The sequence below is a fragment of the Ascaphus truei genome, chromosome 3, assembly GCF_040206685.1.
Source record: "Ascaphus truei isolate aAscTru1 chromosome 3, aAscTru1.hap1, whole genome shotgun sequence".
In the NCBI taxonomy this organism is placed as follows: Eukaryota; Metazoa; Chordata; class Amphibia; order Anura; family Ascaphidae; genus Ascaphus; species Ascaphus truei.
The window spans coordinates 343,227,639-343,245,743 of record NC_134485.1 but is presented as its reverse complement, the minus strand read 5'-3'; the positions used below and the strand labels follow the sequence as shown (position 1 = coordinate 343,245,743).

Sequence of the window (18,105 nt, the reverse complement as noted above, 5' to 3'; positions counted from 1 at the left end):
GGCCATATGGGGACATAGTATATGGCTCGGCACTCCAAACCCACCTTAGCAAACTTGATACCCTCTACAATTTAATATGCCGTTTTGTTCTCCAATGCAACTACAATACACATCACTGTGAAATGCTCAAAGAACTAGATTGATCATTACTTGAATCTAGGTGCAAAGTTCATCTTTCCTGTCTTGCCTTCAAATACTTTCTGGGCAAGCTACCTGTCTACCTGAACAAGCTCCTCACCCCTACCACATGCAGCACATATCATCCGAGATCTGACTCCAAAAAACTGTTCATGGTCCCAAGGTTCAGCAAATTATCCGGCCGCTCTCCTTCTCTTACCGTGCACCTCAAAACTGGAACAATCTACCAGAGACTCTCACAGCCACCACCAGGCTAAGTTCTTTCAAAACTAAAGCTGTCTCACATTTTAATCTGGTCTTTAACGTTACATAGACCTATAATATATATTATCTCTAACTGTGAATGCTATGTCTAGTATATAATGTATACCCTGTTCACTTATGTAACTGCATTTGAAACCATGTACTATTTGTCATCTTAACTCTAGGCCCAGGACATACTTGAAAAAGAGAGGTAACTCTCAATGTATTACTTCCTGGTAAAATATTTTATAAATAAATAATAAGATGAACGAACTAAAGGTGGCCATACTCAAAGGTAATCTTAGAACACTGAAAGAGAGACGGTTGCATGAATACAAATTTATGCAACTGTTCGGGACACTTAACAGTGGCCTAAACCAAGACCACAGTTTCATGAGTCACTATTGGGACAAGATAAATCTCATCTCATGAGTGCTAAAGGCCATGTCTATATATACAGCGCTATATATTGTTGCACACACAGCTGTCTCTTACACATACAAATACTCTATGTAATTCCATCCCTATATACCAATAGGGACCACATAGTATCTACACATACTTTTAGTAATGTAACATCCTCTTACATTTCCACACCTACCCACCATTCGTATACACTCCCACTCCACACACACCTTTTGTAAAGCTCTGTATACACTGTGGGCGCTTTATACATTTATATTTACATACATACATACATACACACACATACCCACACACTCTTACTTCACTAACATTCAGGGACTATTTAACACCTCAGATCATAAATCACATACTGCACAGGGTGGAGGGTCAGGTTTCAGTCACAGATAACATTCCAGGATGCACTGTTTTTAAATGAAACCCTACTTGCTTTATTCATTTTAACACCGCCGGAAAAATAGATCAGTGTATCTCGAAAGCTCGCACAAATAAAAGCATTTCGTTAGCCACAGAATGGTTGATTTTACAACATGATATTTCCCACCTTACTGTGACCAGTCTTAGGTGCCTATACTGTTGTTGTAAAAAAATTATGGATGTTTCACGCTATAAAGGGCAATAATCCCCAAAGCTGTCATTAATTCTTAAACCATTTTAATCTCAAAGATAGTCATGTTATGTGAGACAGCCTTTTATACATGGAGTGTATCATGCAGTCTAAAATAACACCATGGTGTAGCTTCCTTAAACTCTGACAAATGCATTAAGCCCATCTTGCCTACAGTATATACTCTATATACAGTTGTGTGAAAAAGAAAGTACACCCTCTTTGAATTCTACTCCGACAGTGGAAGTTGGGCCTCTGGTTACAGGACTCTCTGCTCCAGCTCTCCCCAGTTGCTGCGGGCCCCTGTATGCCAGGTCGGGCCATTCTCCCGACAATACACACCAAAATCTAAGCGCGACTTCCGGGCAAGCCCAGCTTCCAGTGCGCACTGGCTGGAGAGAGGCCCAGTGTCGCAGAGAGGAAAGCCCAGTGTGGGAGAGCGGCCTGAAGCAGTTGGGGAGAGCCGAAGCACCAGAAGCCTCAGACCACCTCAAAGGTGTGTGTGGTGTGTGTGGTGTGTGTGGTGTGTGTGGTGTGTGTGGTGTGTGTGGGTGGGGGGGGGGGAATTTTGTGTGGTTGGGATGTGTAATATTTTGTTGGGGGGTGGTATTTTCTGTGGAGAGGAGGTGTGTGTCGGGGGGTATGTGGTATGTGTGTGGGGGGGTGGTATTTTGTGTGTGCTGGGGTGTGTGGTGCTTTGTGTGGTGAGTGTGTGATATTTTGTGTGTGTGTGGTATTTTGTGTGGGGGGGATTGTATTTTTTGTGTGTGGGTGGGTATTGTATTTTGTGTGTGAGAGGGGTAGGGTTGCCAGGTGTCCGGTTTTCACCCAGACAGGCTGGTAATTCCGATGCCTGTCCGGCATAAAATTGGAGGTAATTACCATTATAACTTGCGGCGGCGGAGGAAAAGAAGCACAAACGCGAGGGAGGATGGAAGGCAGCCGGAGCTGAGGCTGGAGCGGATGGTGGCCGGGCGCAGTCAGGACTGGAGGACTCATGAGTCGTGTGCTGACTGGAGGAGAGGACAGGCAATCGGAGTACAGCGGGGGCGGAGCCAACACCTCAGCAGCCCAGAGACAGGTCCTGTGATGTCTGCGTCCTGCAGGAAAAAAGGTAAGGACACAATATGGGTGGGGATATGATGGGGGAGCCAGGGTGGATGATGATGGGGGGGGGGGTGGAGGAAATAAGATTTTAATGATGTGGGGGGGGAATAAGATGAATAAGATGGTGACGTGGGCCAGCCTGGGGAGGTGAGATGAGATCTTGATGATGAGGGTATAATTTATGTATTGGGGAGGTGGGGGTATATTTTATATGTATTTGGGGAGGTGGGGGTATTTTTAAAATGTATTTGGGGAGGTGGGGATTTTTTTAGTGTATTTGGGGAGGTGGGGGTATTTTTTATATGTATTCAGGGGTATTTTTTATATGTATTCGGGACCGTGGGGGTATTTTTTTTATATGTATTCGGGGGGGGGGGTGGGCGTATTTTTTATATGTATTTGGGGTGTGTGGAGGTATTTTTTATATGTATTCGGGCGCGTGAGGGTATTTTATATGTGTGTTCGGGGAGTGTGGGGGTCCAGTATTGTGTCCAGTATTTTTGGACAAGCCACCTGGCAACCCTAGAGATGAAATATTGTATTTTTTATGTTGGGTGTATTGTATTTTGTGTGTAGATAATTGTATTTTGTGTGGGGGGTCGTATTTTGTGTGTGGGTGGGGTATTGTATTGTGTGTGTGTTAGGTGGGAGGGAATATTGTATTGCGTGTGTGGAGAAGTATTGTATCTTGGGGGAGAGGGTATTGTATTTTCGGGGAGGGAGTATTGTATTTTGGCGAGGGTATATTGTATTGTATGTCTTTATTTATATAGCACCATTAATGTACATAGCGCTTCACAGTAGTAATACACATGACAATCATATAAATAACAAATAATATAAATAACGGGTCATGGGAATAAGTGCTTCAGACATAAACGTAACATTTAGGAAGAGGAGTCCCTGCTCCACGGAGCTTACAATCTAATTATTATGTAGGAGGAATGTATGGAGACAACAGGAGGGCATTCAGGTAAGTGCTTCTGCAGGGGGCCAAGCTTTATGTATCATGTGTCTAGTAGTATCTACGGTGCTACTCATATGCTTCTTTAAGCAAGTGTATCTTAAGGTGGCTCTTAAAGGTGGATAGAGAGAGTGCTAGTCGGGTATTGAAGGTAAGGGCATTCCAGAGGTGTGGGGCAGTCAGTGAGAAAGGTTTAAGGTGGGAGAGGGCTTTAGATACAAAGAGGGTAGAGAGAACACATCCTTGAGCAGAACGCAAAAGTCGGGGTGGTGCATAGCGAGAAATTAGGGCTTAGATGTAAGGAGGAGCAGAAGAGTGTAAAGCTTTAAAAGTGAGAAGGAGAATTGAGTGTGAGATGCGTGATTTGATAGGAAGCCAGAGAGTGATTTCAGCAGGGGAGATGCTGAGACAGATTTAGGAAAAAGAAGAGTGATTCTGGCAGCAGCGTTTAGGATAGATTGTAGAGGAGACAGGTGAGAGGCAGGAAGGCCGGACAGAAGGAGGTTACAGTAATCGAGATGGGAGAGAATGAGGGCCTGAGTCAGAGTTTTAGCAGTCGAGCAATAGAGGAAAGGGCGTATATTTGTAATATTGCGGAGGAAAAAGCAACAGGTTTTAGAGACGTTTTGAATGTGAGAGGAGAATGTGAGAGAGGAGTCGAGTATGACCCCCAAGCAGCGTGCTTGGGCTACTGGGTGAATGATGGTACTTCCAACAGTAATGTGGAAGGAGGTAGTAAGGCCAGGTTTGGGAGGAAGTATGAGGAGCTCTGTTTTTGCCATGTTAAGTTTAAGTCGGCGGAAGGCCTTCCAGGATGATTTCGCAGAGACATTCAGAAACTTTGGTCTGTACAGCAGGTGTAAGGTCAGGGGTTGAAAAGTAAATTTGTGTGCCATCAGCATTGAGGTGATAGTTAAACCCAAGGGATGTGATTAGGTCACCTAGAGAAAGTGGTACAGAGAAAAGAGAAGAGGTCCCAGGACAAAACCCTGCGGCACCCCCACAGAGAGATCTGTCGAAGAGAAGGAGGTGTTAGCAGAAGAGACACTAAATGTACGATGGGAGAGGTAAGAGGAGATCGAGGATAGAGCTTTGTTATGAATACTAAGAGTATAGAGAATGTAGAGGAGAAGAGGGTGGTCCACGTTGTCAAATATATTGTATTGTATTTGTGTGACAACATGCTGGGATCAGGGCGGGCCTCGTGTAATATGACCGTTTCATAGGTGATATCATTATTATTTGGGAAGGTGAGGAGGCAGTTTTACACAACATTTTGGTTTCCTTTGATGATAACTATTTAGGTTTGAAATTTAAATTTGAAATTAGTTCTAGCTCTGTAGTCTTTTTGGACCTTGTATTATCTACTGATCAAGAGCCGAATATAGTGACTAAGACTCATTTCAAGCTGGCTGAATAACTTCCCCGTACTTCAATTTCATCGTATTAGAAGAAATTGTTCTTGAGAGATTTTGTCTTACAATCTCAGGTCATTAGTAAAAAACATATTGATAAGGGCTACAAACAGGAACATGTTGCTGATTCAAAGTTAAAACTTTAGATCGATACACACAACTCGCCAAATCTAGGTCAAAAAGAACAAAAACAAGGCGTTCAGAGTGTGATTTGTCTGGAGGTTTAACTACTAGTGGTCTCAAGGTCCCTACATTTATTACTACCTATAATCAATCATTTAGGTCTGTTCAGGTGATCCTGAATAGACATTGGAATATACTGAGGTGTGATACTCATTTAGGACCTATACGCCCTGAGAGAGCATCTGTCATACTGTATCTAGGAAAGAAGTTACTGCATCCAGCTTCATCTCTCACAAAAAAGGTAGTAAACACAAGGTCAAAGGTAATATTAATTGCCTTAGTACATATATTGTTTATATGCTTTTGTGCAGTTGTGGCCCACAATATATGGGTCGCACTACAGTCACTTAGCACTCGTTTCCTCGAACACAGACACAACGGGGTGAATGGAAACAATTCTCATAGAGTGTAAAGACATTTTAATCTCATGCATAACAGGGACCCTATGTCACTGGCTATCATGGGATTGGAATATATCTCGCCTCTCATGTTAGAGGGCAATAGATTTAAGGTCCTGTGCAGAAGGGAAACATTCTGGATTTACCAGTTGGGCATGTTGGTTCCTCGTGGCTTCAACGAATGCTTAGACACAAGTACTATAGTTTGACATCTTCATCAGTCTTCCTTTGTAAACTCTGCTCCTGACGTACATGACTAGTAATGTTCATTAATTAGTCTGCCTCCTACTAGCTAACTACCACTTGCCAGGGGGTATCATTACAAATAATTTTAATGTTAATAAATATAATTTTCAAAATAATAATTTTAAGATTATAATAGATTGCAATTCAGAACATTCATAAACTACAAATATTTAGATGCACAATATTTTACACGACCTCATATTTAGACCAATGTGATCTGTTGTTGTGCCCATCTTCTCTGTGCATTTATTGTTAATAATTTAATATATGGATCACATGAATTTAATATTATTGCATTTGTTTTTTCTATAATAGTATAACATATTTTTATGGATATATATGTGTTATTTATTGTATATACTGTATTATGATTGCAAGTATTTAGTTGTTTTTCTTGTCAAACTGTTGCATCCGGTTTGCTACTGAGCGTGGCCAATGTATACAGACAAAAGACAGGGGTGCCCAATGCTACATCCAATACATACTTGTGACATGGCCCATGGTGACCCACTTTGGCACAGTCTGGTTGCCAAGTGCTTGCTCTTCTGGATAGTAGATGTCCGCCCACACTCATCCACATGTACTGTAGTTTGGATTAGTTATCAGGACTTTTGGAGACCAGAAATGCGTTCACCTCCTCCATGCACTTCAGTGATTCAACTGTCACAAATGTCCTTTCATCGATTTCCTTTTGATACAGTATGCTATCCCTGTGGAAAGCTTTCACTTTGTGTATAACACTGTAGCTCTCCTGCTCCCTCCTCCTTCTCTCCTCCGGTAAGGTAGCTGGCCCCCGAGTTCTTTATCCCTGATTCTGATAGTTGTCTTACTAGCCCTTCTCACTAGATGGTGCCTCCATCACCCCTGCTTTTTTTATGGCAAGGGTGCCAAGGGTGCTGAAGAGCAGAAACTACTTAAAGAGGCAATTATTTTTGTGTTTAAATTTTTTTAAAAAAAAATAGGTTTGGAGCAAGGGGTTTCCGGAACTGAACCCCGCCGATTTCAGCTCCAGGGACCCCCTGCTTCCCGAGACACTTACCTCCGTTGGTGCTGCAGGTAGGAGCCCCGGCTGGGTGATCAAAAAGACGGTTTAAAAGTCCTGTGGGCCAATAGGAAGCCGCAACATCATCACTTGTGACGTCCTATTGGTCCACGTGACAAGGAAGCTTTAAACGGCGCAGAGATACTGACAGCACCTATGGAGGTAAGTATTTCGGCAAGTAGGGGGTCCCTGGGGCTAAAATCCAGAGTTCAGAAGTAAATGGTTCAACTCCGAACACCACCAGCTTCAAACCTATTAAAATAATAAAAAAATAAAAAAACATAAGGTGTTGGCAAGAGTGCTCATTTAAATACCAGTAATAGCAACAACAGTTATACTATGGAGACCTTAATAAACCACACATGTATTAAGAAGAGATCCAGATTTTTTAAACAATATAATCTTCTGGATGCTGAAATAAAAGTCTAATAATTAACATTAGTGTGCTCAGAATTGTTATTGGAAAGGCTTCAAGCAGTCATCTGCGCTGATCGCCACTTTCATGCGTTTCATTTGTTATTTACTTTAATATCCCATCATGCCCTTTCCAAAACTGTTATTTAAAAAAAAAAAAATCTGTTGTTTTTGTTATAAGCATTTAAAATATTAAGTCCCGGCAGGTCAAAATAGAGTTAATTGCAGTCTAAAGGTTACAGTGATAACCTCATCAACTATAGATTAAAACACAAAGCCAAGGAGGGTATGGGAAATATTAGATCAAACAACACTATGAAGAGCCCTTAATAGGTTAGCAACAAAGTACTTTCTAATCTAAAAACATCGTCTTTCTGTTTCCATTGTGCACAAATATGTATATTTATACACACATGAAGCGCTATGTACATTAATGGCGCATATAAATAAAGACATACAATACAATACACACACACACAGTTCTATATAATTACAAAAGGAAAAAAGTATGCACAAAACAGAGAAAAGTTGAAGCAATTTCAAATTAATTACGTTGTAATAGTTGTACACAGATAGAGTTAAATCCTACCATTTTGATACTAAAACAATTTTGTATGTTTATTATGTTTTCAGTGCATTGTACAAGCTTACTGTATGTAACCCTGCTTCCCCCCTTCCCCCAGACTCTACGGTGATGTCTAGGGTGCATGAGGGTAGATTACATGTGGTGTGGTGCATACCTGTGAGGAACAGTAGAGCCTGAGCTTCCTGCGATGTTATGGGGGAGCCAGGAACGGGCTTCTGGGGTGGTAGCCTCCATGCTTTCTTAGTGGTGCAGCTCCTCCATCTTCTATACTCCCAGGAATATGGGACACGACCTGTATAGAAGAACCCCTTCGGTCCCAGGGTAATAGCTTCCAACTCACACACAGTCTTTTGTACAAAGGATAGTCTCTTTATTGGCAGAACAGCAACTCCCAATTGTAGTGGCGTCCAGCAGCCGCAACAACAACAGCCAAGCTGTACTAATTACGCCGCTCTCCTTCCACACAGATAATTCCTCCTCTCCTTCCCTCCAAGTCTCTCCTCCGACAGGATGGTCTGGGCTGGGGCTTCAATACCCCGCGGCCCACCTCCGAGGTTATCCTCGCGGTGGGGCTTGGATTCTCCCCATCACCCCAGGCAGGGGGGTGAGGGGCAGATTGTTTCTTGGAGATGAGGAGGAGCGCAAGCAGGTGTAGCAAAATATGCAAAAAAGAGAATAACATATATAGTGCAGATGGTAAACACTGTGCTGATAGATGTAATCTATAGAATTGAACTCACATAGATCGCAGAAAATATCACGTGTCAGAGATCCTTCTCTCTCTGACTGGAGCCCTTTGAATGGTAACAGGGAAATCCCTCAAGGCACGGATATGTATGGATAAGAAGAAAAGCCACAATAGTGCATACTATTCCAATAATGTATTAATCAGACAATTAACACGAGTATATTACACTCACATTCGCCATGTACAAATCAGGTGGAGGAGAGAACCGCAGCTCGTTGTATGGTGGTGCAGGTATAGGCAGCTTCACAGCATTCAGGATTCTCTTCCGCGTATGTCACAGCTGTCGCGTCACTTCCGCTGTCGCGTCACGGCTGAGGGCGGAAGTTCCCAAAGGAAGAGACCTTAGCCCGAATTCTGCCAGTCCTTCAGAGCTTGTTCCCTCACTGCAAACTCTACGCGTTTCGCCAGATGCTTCGTCAGGGGGGTGAGGGGCATTGGTCCACCAGGTCTATAACGCTATCAGCTCTACTAAAGGGGCTGATCTCTCCACTCCTCTCTCTGCTCCTGCACGGCTGCGCCGGTGAGACCGCGGTCTCCTCCAACTCCTTGGAACTATCCGCAGGACTTACTACTCAGACATGTCCCACTGCAGACTCTTGGCATACTAACACTAACTCTTACAGGAGTTGGCTGCTAAATATAAAGCTAGCCCCACCTCTCGTGATGTCAGCAGAACCTCCCCTCTTGCTCACGCCTGCAGCAGAGTCCAGGCCTGCATATACCACTCAGGGCAGGGCTATGAAAGGGGAAAACCCATGAAGACTACGGGTGCCTGATCTTAACAGGACTTACCACAGTAGAAGGGAGATAGGTATAGCCTGTGCTGTTTACATGGGGCTACATGTACATTTGGGATCAATGTACCCATACCTGCTGTGAGGTGCTAGTACAATGTGTCATATTTTGTGTATACAAATTTATCATACAACATAACAGCCCTCTGTCTATGAAATCTCATTACTGGTACATAATATTAAAATAAACAGGCTACATGAAATATTTGATATCCTGATAAGTGTAAAGGTACGATGTGGTACAGAATATAATTACTTTTTCTAAAGTCTAAATCTCTACATTCACCTTTTCAGAGAATGAATGGACTTGTTTAAAAAATAATGTCTCACTACTGTATCTATAAACTGTATGTCAAATCTCTTTTCTTCTTGTTCTGATCATAATATGCTGTTCTGCAATAAAGTACTTCATCCAATCTTTGAAATTATTAGCAAACTGCTTCTACAGTTAATGCCTATCTGTCCTTATTAATTTATTTAAGGAATCTAGAATATGACAATGCAGTTAACCTGATCTATTTAGATTTTGCACAGGCTTGTGTTATGGTGCCAAACAGGAGGTTAGTCAACAAAATAAAAAAATATTGGTCTGGTTGCCAATATTTGCACCTGGATTAAGAACTGGTTGAAGGGTAGGCATCAGAGTTGTCATACGTGGAACATATACAGATTGAAGCTCTGCTAGAGCTGATAGTGCAATACATTAAGATTCAGTATTGAGGACCACTGCTTTATAACATGTTTGGAACTCCAGTGAGCAACGTCTCCAATTTTGCTGAGGACACCAAATTGTGTAAGGCTGTAAAATGGGAACAGGATGTAATTTCTCTGCTGAGGGACTTTGCCAAACAGGTAGCCTGGGCAGGTAAATGGCAGATGAGGTTTAATACATACAGTATATCAATACATGGGTTTGCATTTGGGAAGTGGTAATAAGCAAGCTAACTGGAAACTAAATGGGACAAAACTAGATTGAAAATGATTAAGAAGTGCTTGTAGATATCAGGCTTAGCAATTGTGCTCAGCATCAGGAAATAGCTACAAAGACTACCAGGATATTATCATGCATAAAACTTGGTTTAGCTGTAGCTAGAAGGGAACAGAACATATACCTGTATACATCCTTAGTAAGACCACATTGTGAAAATGAAGTACAGTTTTGGGAACTTCACCATAAAAAAAGACATAGAACCAACAGGAAATTAAAGGGTTCTTTATAGTAAGAGCAGTGAAAATGGGAAATTAACTAATCATGGAGAACGTGATGGCAGATACAATAGCTATCTTTTAGAAAAGGCACCTTTTTAGACAGTAAAGGTGTACAGGGATATGCTGCAAAAATCAAGTTAAAACATAGGAAGATAAATCTGATTGGCATACTGTAACTGGAGTCAGGAAGGATTTATTTCCCTTAAGAGACATAGGGGGTTATTAATTAAAGAACAATAGTACTGTCCGGCACTTTCTTTAAGCGATTGTGACAACTTCTAATACAACAAAAGACAGAAAATCCCAATGCTACATGCAATATCACAAAAAAGATATTCTTAAATACTTATCTGTATGTCTTCTCATAAGTAACGGTCATTCAGTAAAACTCTTTGGCCAAAGTGTTATAAGCCTGCAGCCACATCACGGCATGACTTTTATTTTATTTATTAAAATGTTTTACCAGGAAGTAATACATTGAGAGTTACCTCTCGTTTTCAAATATCTCCTGGGCACAGAGTTATAAAAAATACATGGTTACATTAAAAGAAAAGTGTTAAACAGTCAATTCATGAACATTTCATGGACAGATAGAGTTGGAAAATTGGGTACAGGGGATAAAGGGCTTGTGAATTTCAGATTGAAATAGAGCAGCTTTAACATCACGTTAACATCACCAAACATCAGCGAACACCCTTTGGCTGCGCCAAAGACTGTCTGCCTTTGGGGCAATGCAGATGTACACTGGGGTGGTTGAGATTCAATGCAGCTGTGAACAAACAGTTCTTTGTGTCCTCTTGGCTCATTAACATTCCAGTGGGTGGGGTTGACGTTCCACAATGTACAAGCAAATGCTAACCCTTAGCACGCTGGTCATGTGCAGAGGGGAGCAGCTCTTGGGGAGCCCCATCACGCTGTCCGCCTTTGGGGCAACGCAGATGTACACTGGGGTGGTTGAGATTCAATGCAGCTGGCTATATGACTATATATATATATATCTATATCGGCAGGTCTTAACACTGTGTTTTTTAATGCACTTGTGGAAAACTGGTCCATTGAGAATTTTCTCCCTCCATTACAGAGGTACATTGAGAATACTCACAGTTAGTGCTTGGACCTGAGAAGTGATCATGCCGTGACCTGGCTGCAGGCTTGTAATGCTTTGGCCAAAGAGTTTGTGTATGAAAATTTATAATCACACCAGATATTTATATTTCCCTTTAAATAAATGTTTGCATTTAGGAGAGTAATATATTAAAACAAGAAACTATTTTGTAGCAGAGCAAGAAGAGAGAAGGTCGCATAGAGGAGGGATTTATTATTGTAAATCCAATAACATTAGTGTGGCAAACATGACATTGAGGACGAGATTAACAAATAGGTGCTAAGCTTTTATGCATCTCAATTCCCAGTGATGTGAAGAAGTCTTGCACTAAAGCTTCGCGATGATTAGTTATGCTGGTCCTCCATATATTCAGTTACCCAGAATAACTCAAGGAGGAAAAGGAATGGGCTATGTATAAAGAATAAAAATTCTCCCATTTGCATTTGTTTTTGAGCATCTTGTTCATACATATGAATGCATTAAGAAGGGGTTGCATCTACTTACTATTTGTCTTTCACACCAAGAAATAGTTGAACAATTTTCACACATTTATTGAGCACAAAAGTGATGCATACACTACTTGAAGTTTATCATTACATATAATATACATATGTGCACCACAGACAATATCCAAAGCCCGTCTCTAACTCAACCCCACAGCATCGTGTTTTTATTTGTGGAAGAGAAATTGGTGCACGCCTCGCACAACAAGTAAAAATAGTTTTCATACATTGACACACAGAGATGCACTAACTTCCTATTCTTCTGTACGTCACTTTTACGACATAGTCATAGCGACGCTTTATACATAGCCCACTTTATGTTCTGTTGCTGAGGACAGGAGTAAAGTTAACAATGCATTTATTTTCACTTCATTGAAAGGGGTCACTGAATGTTGCTTAATATCTTCTCACCACATTGAATAAGTGGGTACATATCAAGGACCTAAGAAATGTGTCTAGGTACAGTACACTTGAATGGTTTTCCCACGTGGCTGTGTCAGATGTAACACGTATCTTCCATCCGATGCAGATTTATTTAACATTGTTAGTTATATGATAGTGATATTTTTGGGGTAGACAAAAGGGAACAAAGTGATTGCATTTCTAGCTTTATAATCTGTGCCCTCTGGACCAGTAATGAACGTAAAAAAGGGGAAAACTGCTTGATACATTTACATTGAGAAATACACTTTATGTTAGAAAATGAGGCTTGCAGCACTGTTCCCAGCATGGAAGATGCTGCAACAGAATAGCGGAACCTACGTAAAGTTATCTCCCCTTTATTACTAATAATAACTTTATAATGCATTGTATATGGTAAAGAGAGGACACATCTAGTTAAGCACTCCGTTTATTGGCCTACCAACTTCTACTCACAAGTATGCAGACACTTCTTTATAGTCTGCTTGTTTTTATAGTGTTAAATGTGATGGTGAATAACTCACAGTGCAGGTTTTTTGTTAGTGTTGGATCAAAGACCCACGACTGTGTCACAATACACAGCAGATTCTTTGGGTTAGATCTTAACAGCATGAACCCTTATTGTTTCTTTGTCATCTGAGTAAAATCTAAATACACAACATGGTTTTATTCTGCCAACAAAAGTAACTCGACCCCTTCTCTCCTAGAGGGGTAACAAAGCTCAGCAAAATGCCAGCCATAGCACCCCTTTTAGAGTTTTTGTTTATAGATAGATACACATTTCCCAACATCTTAAAACATACAGATGTAAACAGATGTAATAGACAGAAAGCAAGGTTTTCTTTAACGCCTTTACTCCTAAAGTGGCCTGCAATTTCTTGCTCTAAACTCAGGACTCCCCTCAGCAGCAGAGGTTACAAAGGATCGTCATTTCCAAAGGAGGGCTCTGTATGATCTTTTATGTGCTGTGTTTCACCCTCATTGTGGGGGGTGAATTCACTTCTTGGCTCCAGTTACACCTGTTGTAAGAAAAAAAAAAAACAATTGGTGTGTCAGCAAGAATGCTTAAAAGGCAGCAATATAATATAATGTGATGCACCTTCTACAGTACATATATAGTACATATATATGTACTATATGTACTATATGGAGTAATATCATGTAAAATGGTCATAGAATGTGCAGCTTGTACAAATGAGCCCTGGTACAGCAGTGGTTGGAATGCCTTAACAACACTGGTTCTGTGTCTGATTTTAAGACATTTTAAACTTGTTAAACTATTGTGCAATGATCTTGACTTCATTTTATGTCGGTCACCACAATGGTGATAGTTATGAATGCAGAAAGTAAAGAGCCTTTATTTAAATTAATCTCTAATTAAAACAGAAGTAGAACTGTGCATGTGTAAAAAAAAAAAATACAAGTTGTGGTATTCAATACTTCCTAGTATCACGTCAACTCGTGGCACCACAATTTAATAACGGGGTTCATTCAGACAAAGTTGGGAAGGGTTGCACTATATTGATATTCAATAGGGAGAGCTCTGGATTCTTCTTATTTAATAGCAGTAGAAATCTGATGTCTCCCAACTAAAGATTATTTAGGCTGTGTCCGTGCTGCCGCTGACCACGCCAATTAATTTAAATCTGTCCGGCCATGCTCACACAGCGCGAACGCGCGCCCGTGATTGAGCACGCACATTTGCGGACGCTGGCCGAGACAGATTAAATTGAGTTTGAGGAGTTCTGAGGGGTCACGTGACCTCCTCAGCCAATCAGCGCCAGTCACTGTCTAAGCCATGCCCTCCACTCGCGCTTACTGAAAAAGTTGCTGGACAGCCCAAGGCTCATGCTTGGAGAGTTGGTGACGTCACCACTCTCAAGCATGAGCGCGGTCCACGGCATGGGGGACGCAGCCTTACACTGCAAAACTTTAGGAAAAACAGATTTATGATGTAACATAAGAAACTCAACTCAAATTGGTAAATCTGGAATCCCTACAAGAAGCAGCCTCTCTGACATTTGCAGCATCAAAAATTACATCACAAATGTTTTGGCAGGTGACATACTTAGAGTACAAGATTCAAACCCCAGATCTCTACCCACCTCAACATAGCATACACAGCCTCGCCACTCGCCCAACACCCCAAGGGGTCCCTCTTCACTCACTCAACAGCCAACAACTGCAGGCCCTCCCTCACTTCCCCGCTCCACAGCATTAACTCAATTGCGGTTGTTACACAATGCTAGCACCACTGGCAGGAAAAAAGTTAAAGTTCATACTTGCAAATGATTTGCCCTGTCTGGCTGGTGTATCTATCACTGATCTAATATCTATTTCCAAGCCAGTGAACAGAGTGTCAGTTTACAAACAAATACTCACTCAATGTCCCATGTTTTAGTTCTTGTGGGTCCTACTTGTCTTGTACGGCGGATATGTGGCTGTTCTGTCTTTCTGTCTCTTTCTCCGCTTTGGTGTCAGCGTCTCCATATTTTCGCGTAGGCCCATCAGACATATTCCCTGGATTGAGAAAAAAATATATGCTTTAATAATGAACCAATTATGTGATATTGATGATGTCCTTTTGGAAAGCAGAAACAGTCTTATTCTGCTTGTGCGACAGAGTCGGCTCTGGAGTGACTAGAGTAGCTATGGTTTTAAAGATAATTTAAAGGAATTATTCATTGATCACCTGACTTCAGGAGAGCATGGCAGCCATGAAAGTCTCATAGGAAAGTGTAAGAACTACAATTCTGTTCTAATAATTATATTGTAATATGTATGTTATCAAGACAAAATGTGAAAGTATGCAGTATAATTGTCTGATTGTTCTTTCTTCATTTGGTATATTGGGATATATTCAGTTCCCGTACATTGGAGACTTATAATGAGGGTGCAGCTGTCCTGAGGTCTCTATAGAGAAGCTCTGTGTGGGTGATATTTGAGTTAGAAGTGACAGCCGTTGGTATAGCTTACAAAATCATTTCTGATAATAAGCTTGAGTTCCTTATATGCTCATAAGGAGATATTGTATCAGTGGTACAACATACTGATTGTAAATAACCTGTTAGGACATAATACTTAAAGTTAAGATAGCTGACTGGGTAGTTTTGTCTGGATAATATACAGGAGTTTTAGCTGAAGTGAACGAGAGACAGCCAGAGAGGCACAGAATGATTCCACCAGGATGTGAGGCCATAGTGATTCCACCAGGAGGAGAGAGAGACAAGTTAAAACCAAGATGAAGGAAATAAGATGTATCATGATATTAAATAGAAATAGAGGTAACGTGCGTGTATTTGGCAGTGTTTCTTCTCTCTCTGAAGCCGCACTTTGTTACATGTATGTGTGATTGAGCTAACCCTCAAGAGTAGATTTGTTTTGTCTGTAAAATGAGTCGAGGCACTTTAGGCTTTTAGCTCACACATACAGGATTTTTCTTTTAAATATTAATACCTTTCACACTTCTCTTTTTATCTGTGCAACACACACACACACACACACACACACACACACACACACACACACACACACACACACACACACACACACACACACACACACACACACACACACACACACACACACACATATATTCACACATGGAAGAAGGGTAAACAAAAGTCCCCTGTATGTGGAAATGCAAAGGCCTACAACAGTCAAAATCCAGCCATGCACCCCCAAGTATCAGGTTAGGTTCACGGCTGATATAGTTACCTTCTGGAGAGTCTGGTTGACTGTCTTGCCTCCTCCCCGGTGCGTTATTGTCCAGTTGCCCATCCTGTGTAAAACAGCCGCAGGAGCTCAGCTGCTGAGAAGGCTGAATGGGGGCCGAGTTACCATGGCAACAACACCCTAGGTTGGGCCTGTCATCCGCGCTGTTCTGGTGCTGCTGGGCCCCTTCCTCCTCTGAGCCCTGTTTGCATAGGTGATGCTCTGCTAATAGCTGAAGTTCTGAGAGGAGAAATAATCAGATAACAACAAGGAAGACTTTATTTATACATATAATTCCTGAAGTCACACTTTATTTATACATATAATCAGTGGTTGACAAATCACCCAAAAATCTACTCGCCGAACCAAAAAATCTACTCGCCACCTAGTCCTGCCCTGCTTGGTGTCGGTCATGAGGAGGTCGCCACGGGGTCAAATCCAGTCGCCACGGACCTGTATTTTAATGGATTTGTCGAACACTGCATATAATTCCTGAAGTCACACCTGACCTACAAACCCTCGAAGGAAACATATCTGCCCCTGCATTTTTTCAAATTACCACTAGATGTCAACCTCTTCATGCATTCCACATATAAATTGAAAGAGCTGAAGAATACAATCACACACCGGTTATTCCAAACCTGTTACAGATTCTAGCAAGACACAGTGTATTTTATTATCGGTTATTTGTAAAGTGTCAACATATTTCGCAGTGTGGTACAATGGGGGTACAGAGTGACATCAATTGCATAAATAGAAGGACATACAAAAAAGAACAAACAAGTGCAAATAGATACAGAAGTTAATGAGGGCCCTGCTCATGAGAATGATTAAGGGGCACTATTAAAACAACGATAAAGCGGCTGCTCATTGTGGGACAGAGTATGCCTCGGGATATAATATGGTCCATACACGGATGAGAAGAAAAACAGCACTTTAGTGGACTTTGGAAAAATATATTTAAAAGGTGATAGACGTTTCGGTCCTACATTGGACCTTTCTCCTTCGACAATGGTCCACGATAGGACTGAAACATTGATCCTTATTCTCTATCACCTTTTAAATATATTTTTGCCAAGTCCAGTGGAGTGACATTTTTCTTCTCATCCCTGTGTATGCGCTATACCTCCCCTTGCTGGGGATATCCGAGCACCCATGGCAGTATACCGCTGGAATTTACAACTGTAGTATGGACCAGCCACACATGTTTGGGGGTGTGGATGTTAGGGTTTTTTAGATAACGTGGAGTTTAGTCCAGCCCCACAGCTGGTACCAATAGAGTTGGGGGGGGGGGGTGTGTTTGGGGGAGAGTCTGACGGTGCAGTACGTGGTAGGGAATTCAAGAGAGAGAGAGTGCAGCACAGGAGAAGTCTTGTGGGCGTAAGTGAGAGGAGGTAGTAAGGCAAGAGGGAAGGCGGATGTCATGGGTAGAACAAAGGGGGCATTTAGCGGTATATTTGTGGATGAGGGCTGAGATGTAAGGGGGGGGCAGTATCATTGAGAGCTTTGTAAGTCAGGGATAGAGTTTACATTTTATGTAGAGAATATGGGGAGCCAGTGTAGGGATTTGCATAGTGGCGCATCAGAAGTGGAGCTGTGTGTGAGGTAGATGAGTCTGGCAGCAGCATTTTGGATGGATTGAAGTTGGGACAGGCGGTTGAAGGGAATGTCACCTATGAGAAGATTGCAGTAGCCAAGGTGGGACAGGATAAGGGAGTTAATTAGGATTTTAGCTGGGTCATGACTGATAAAAGGGTGTATCCTAGCAATATTTTGGATATGGAGACGGCAGGACTTAGTGAGCACTTGAATGTGAGATATGAAGGAGAGCGCAGAGTCAAAGATG

At 41.7% G+C, this 18,105-nt stretch overlaps 1 protein-coding gene across 4 annotated transcripts in view; it reads right to left on the bottom strand.

The window, feature by feature from the left end:
* Positions 1-10,505: 10,505 nt before the first annotated feature.
* PPP1R1A (protein phosphatase 1 regulatory inhibitor subunit 1A) overlaps positions 10,506-18,105 on the bottom strand; it is a 138,955-nt gene continuing 131,355 nt past the window's right edge. For all 4 annotated transcript variants that reach the window (XM_075591711.1, XM_075591710.1, XM_075591712.1 and 1 more), the window contains exons 5-7: positions 16,263-16,499; positions 14,928-15,065; positions 10,506-13,564 (exon numbers count right to left, since the gene is read on the bottom strand). In XM_075591711.1, the coding sequence (XP_075447826.1) occupies positions 14,959-15,065; positions 16,263-16,499 (344 nt within the window). In that variant the 3' untranslated portion in view covers positions 10,506-13,564; positions 14,928-14,958. The remainder of the gene's footprint in view (positions 13,565-14,927; positions 15,066-16,262; positions 16,500-18,105) is intronic.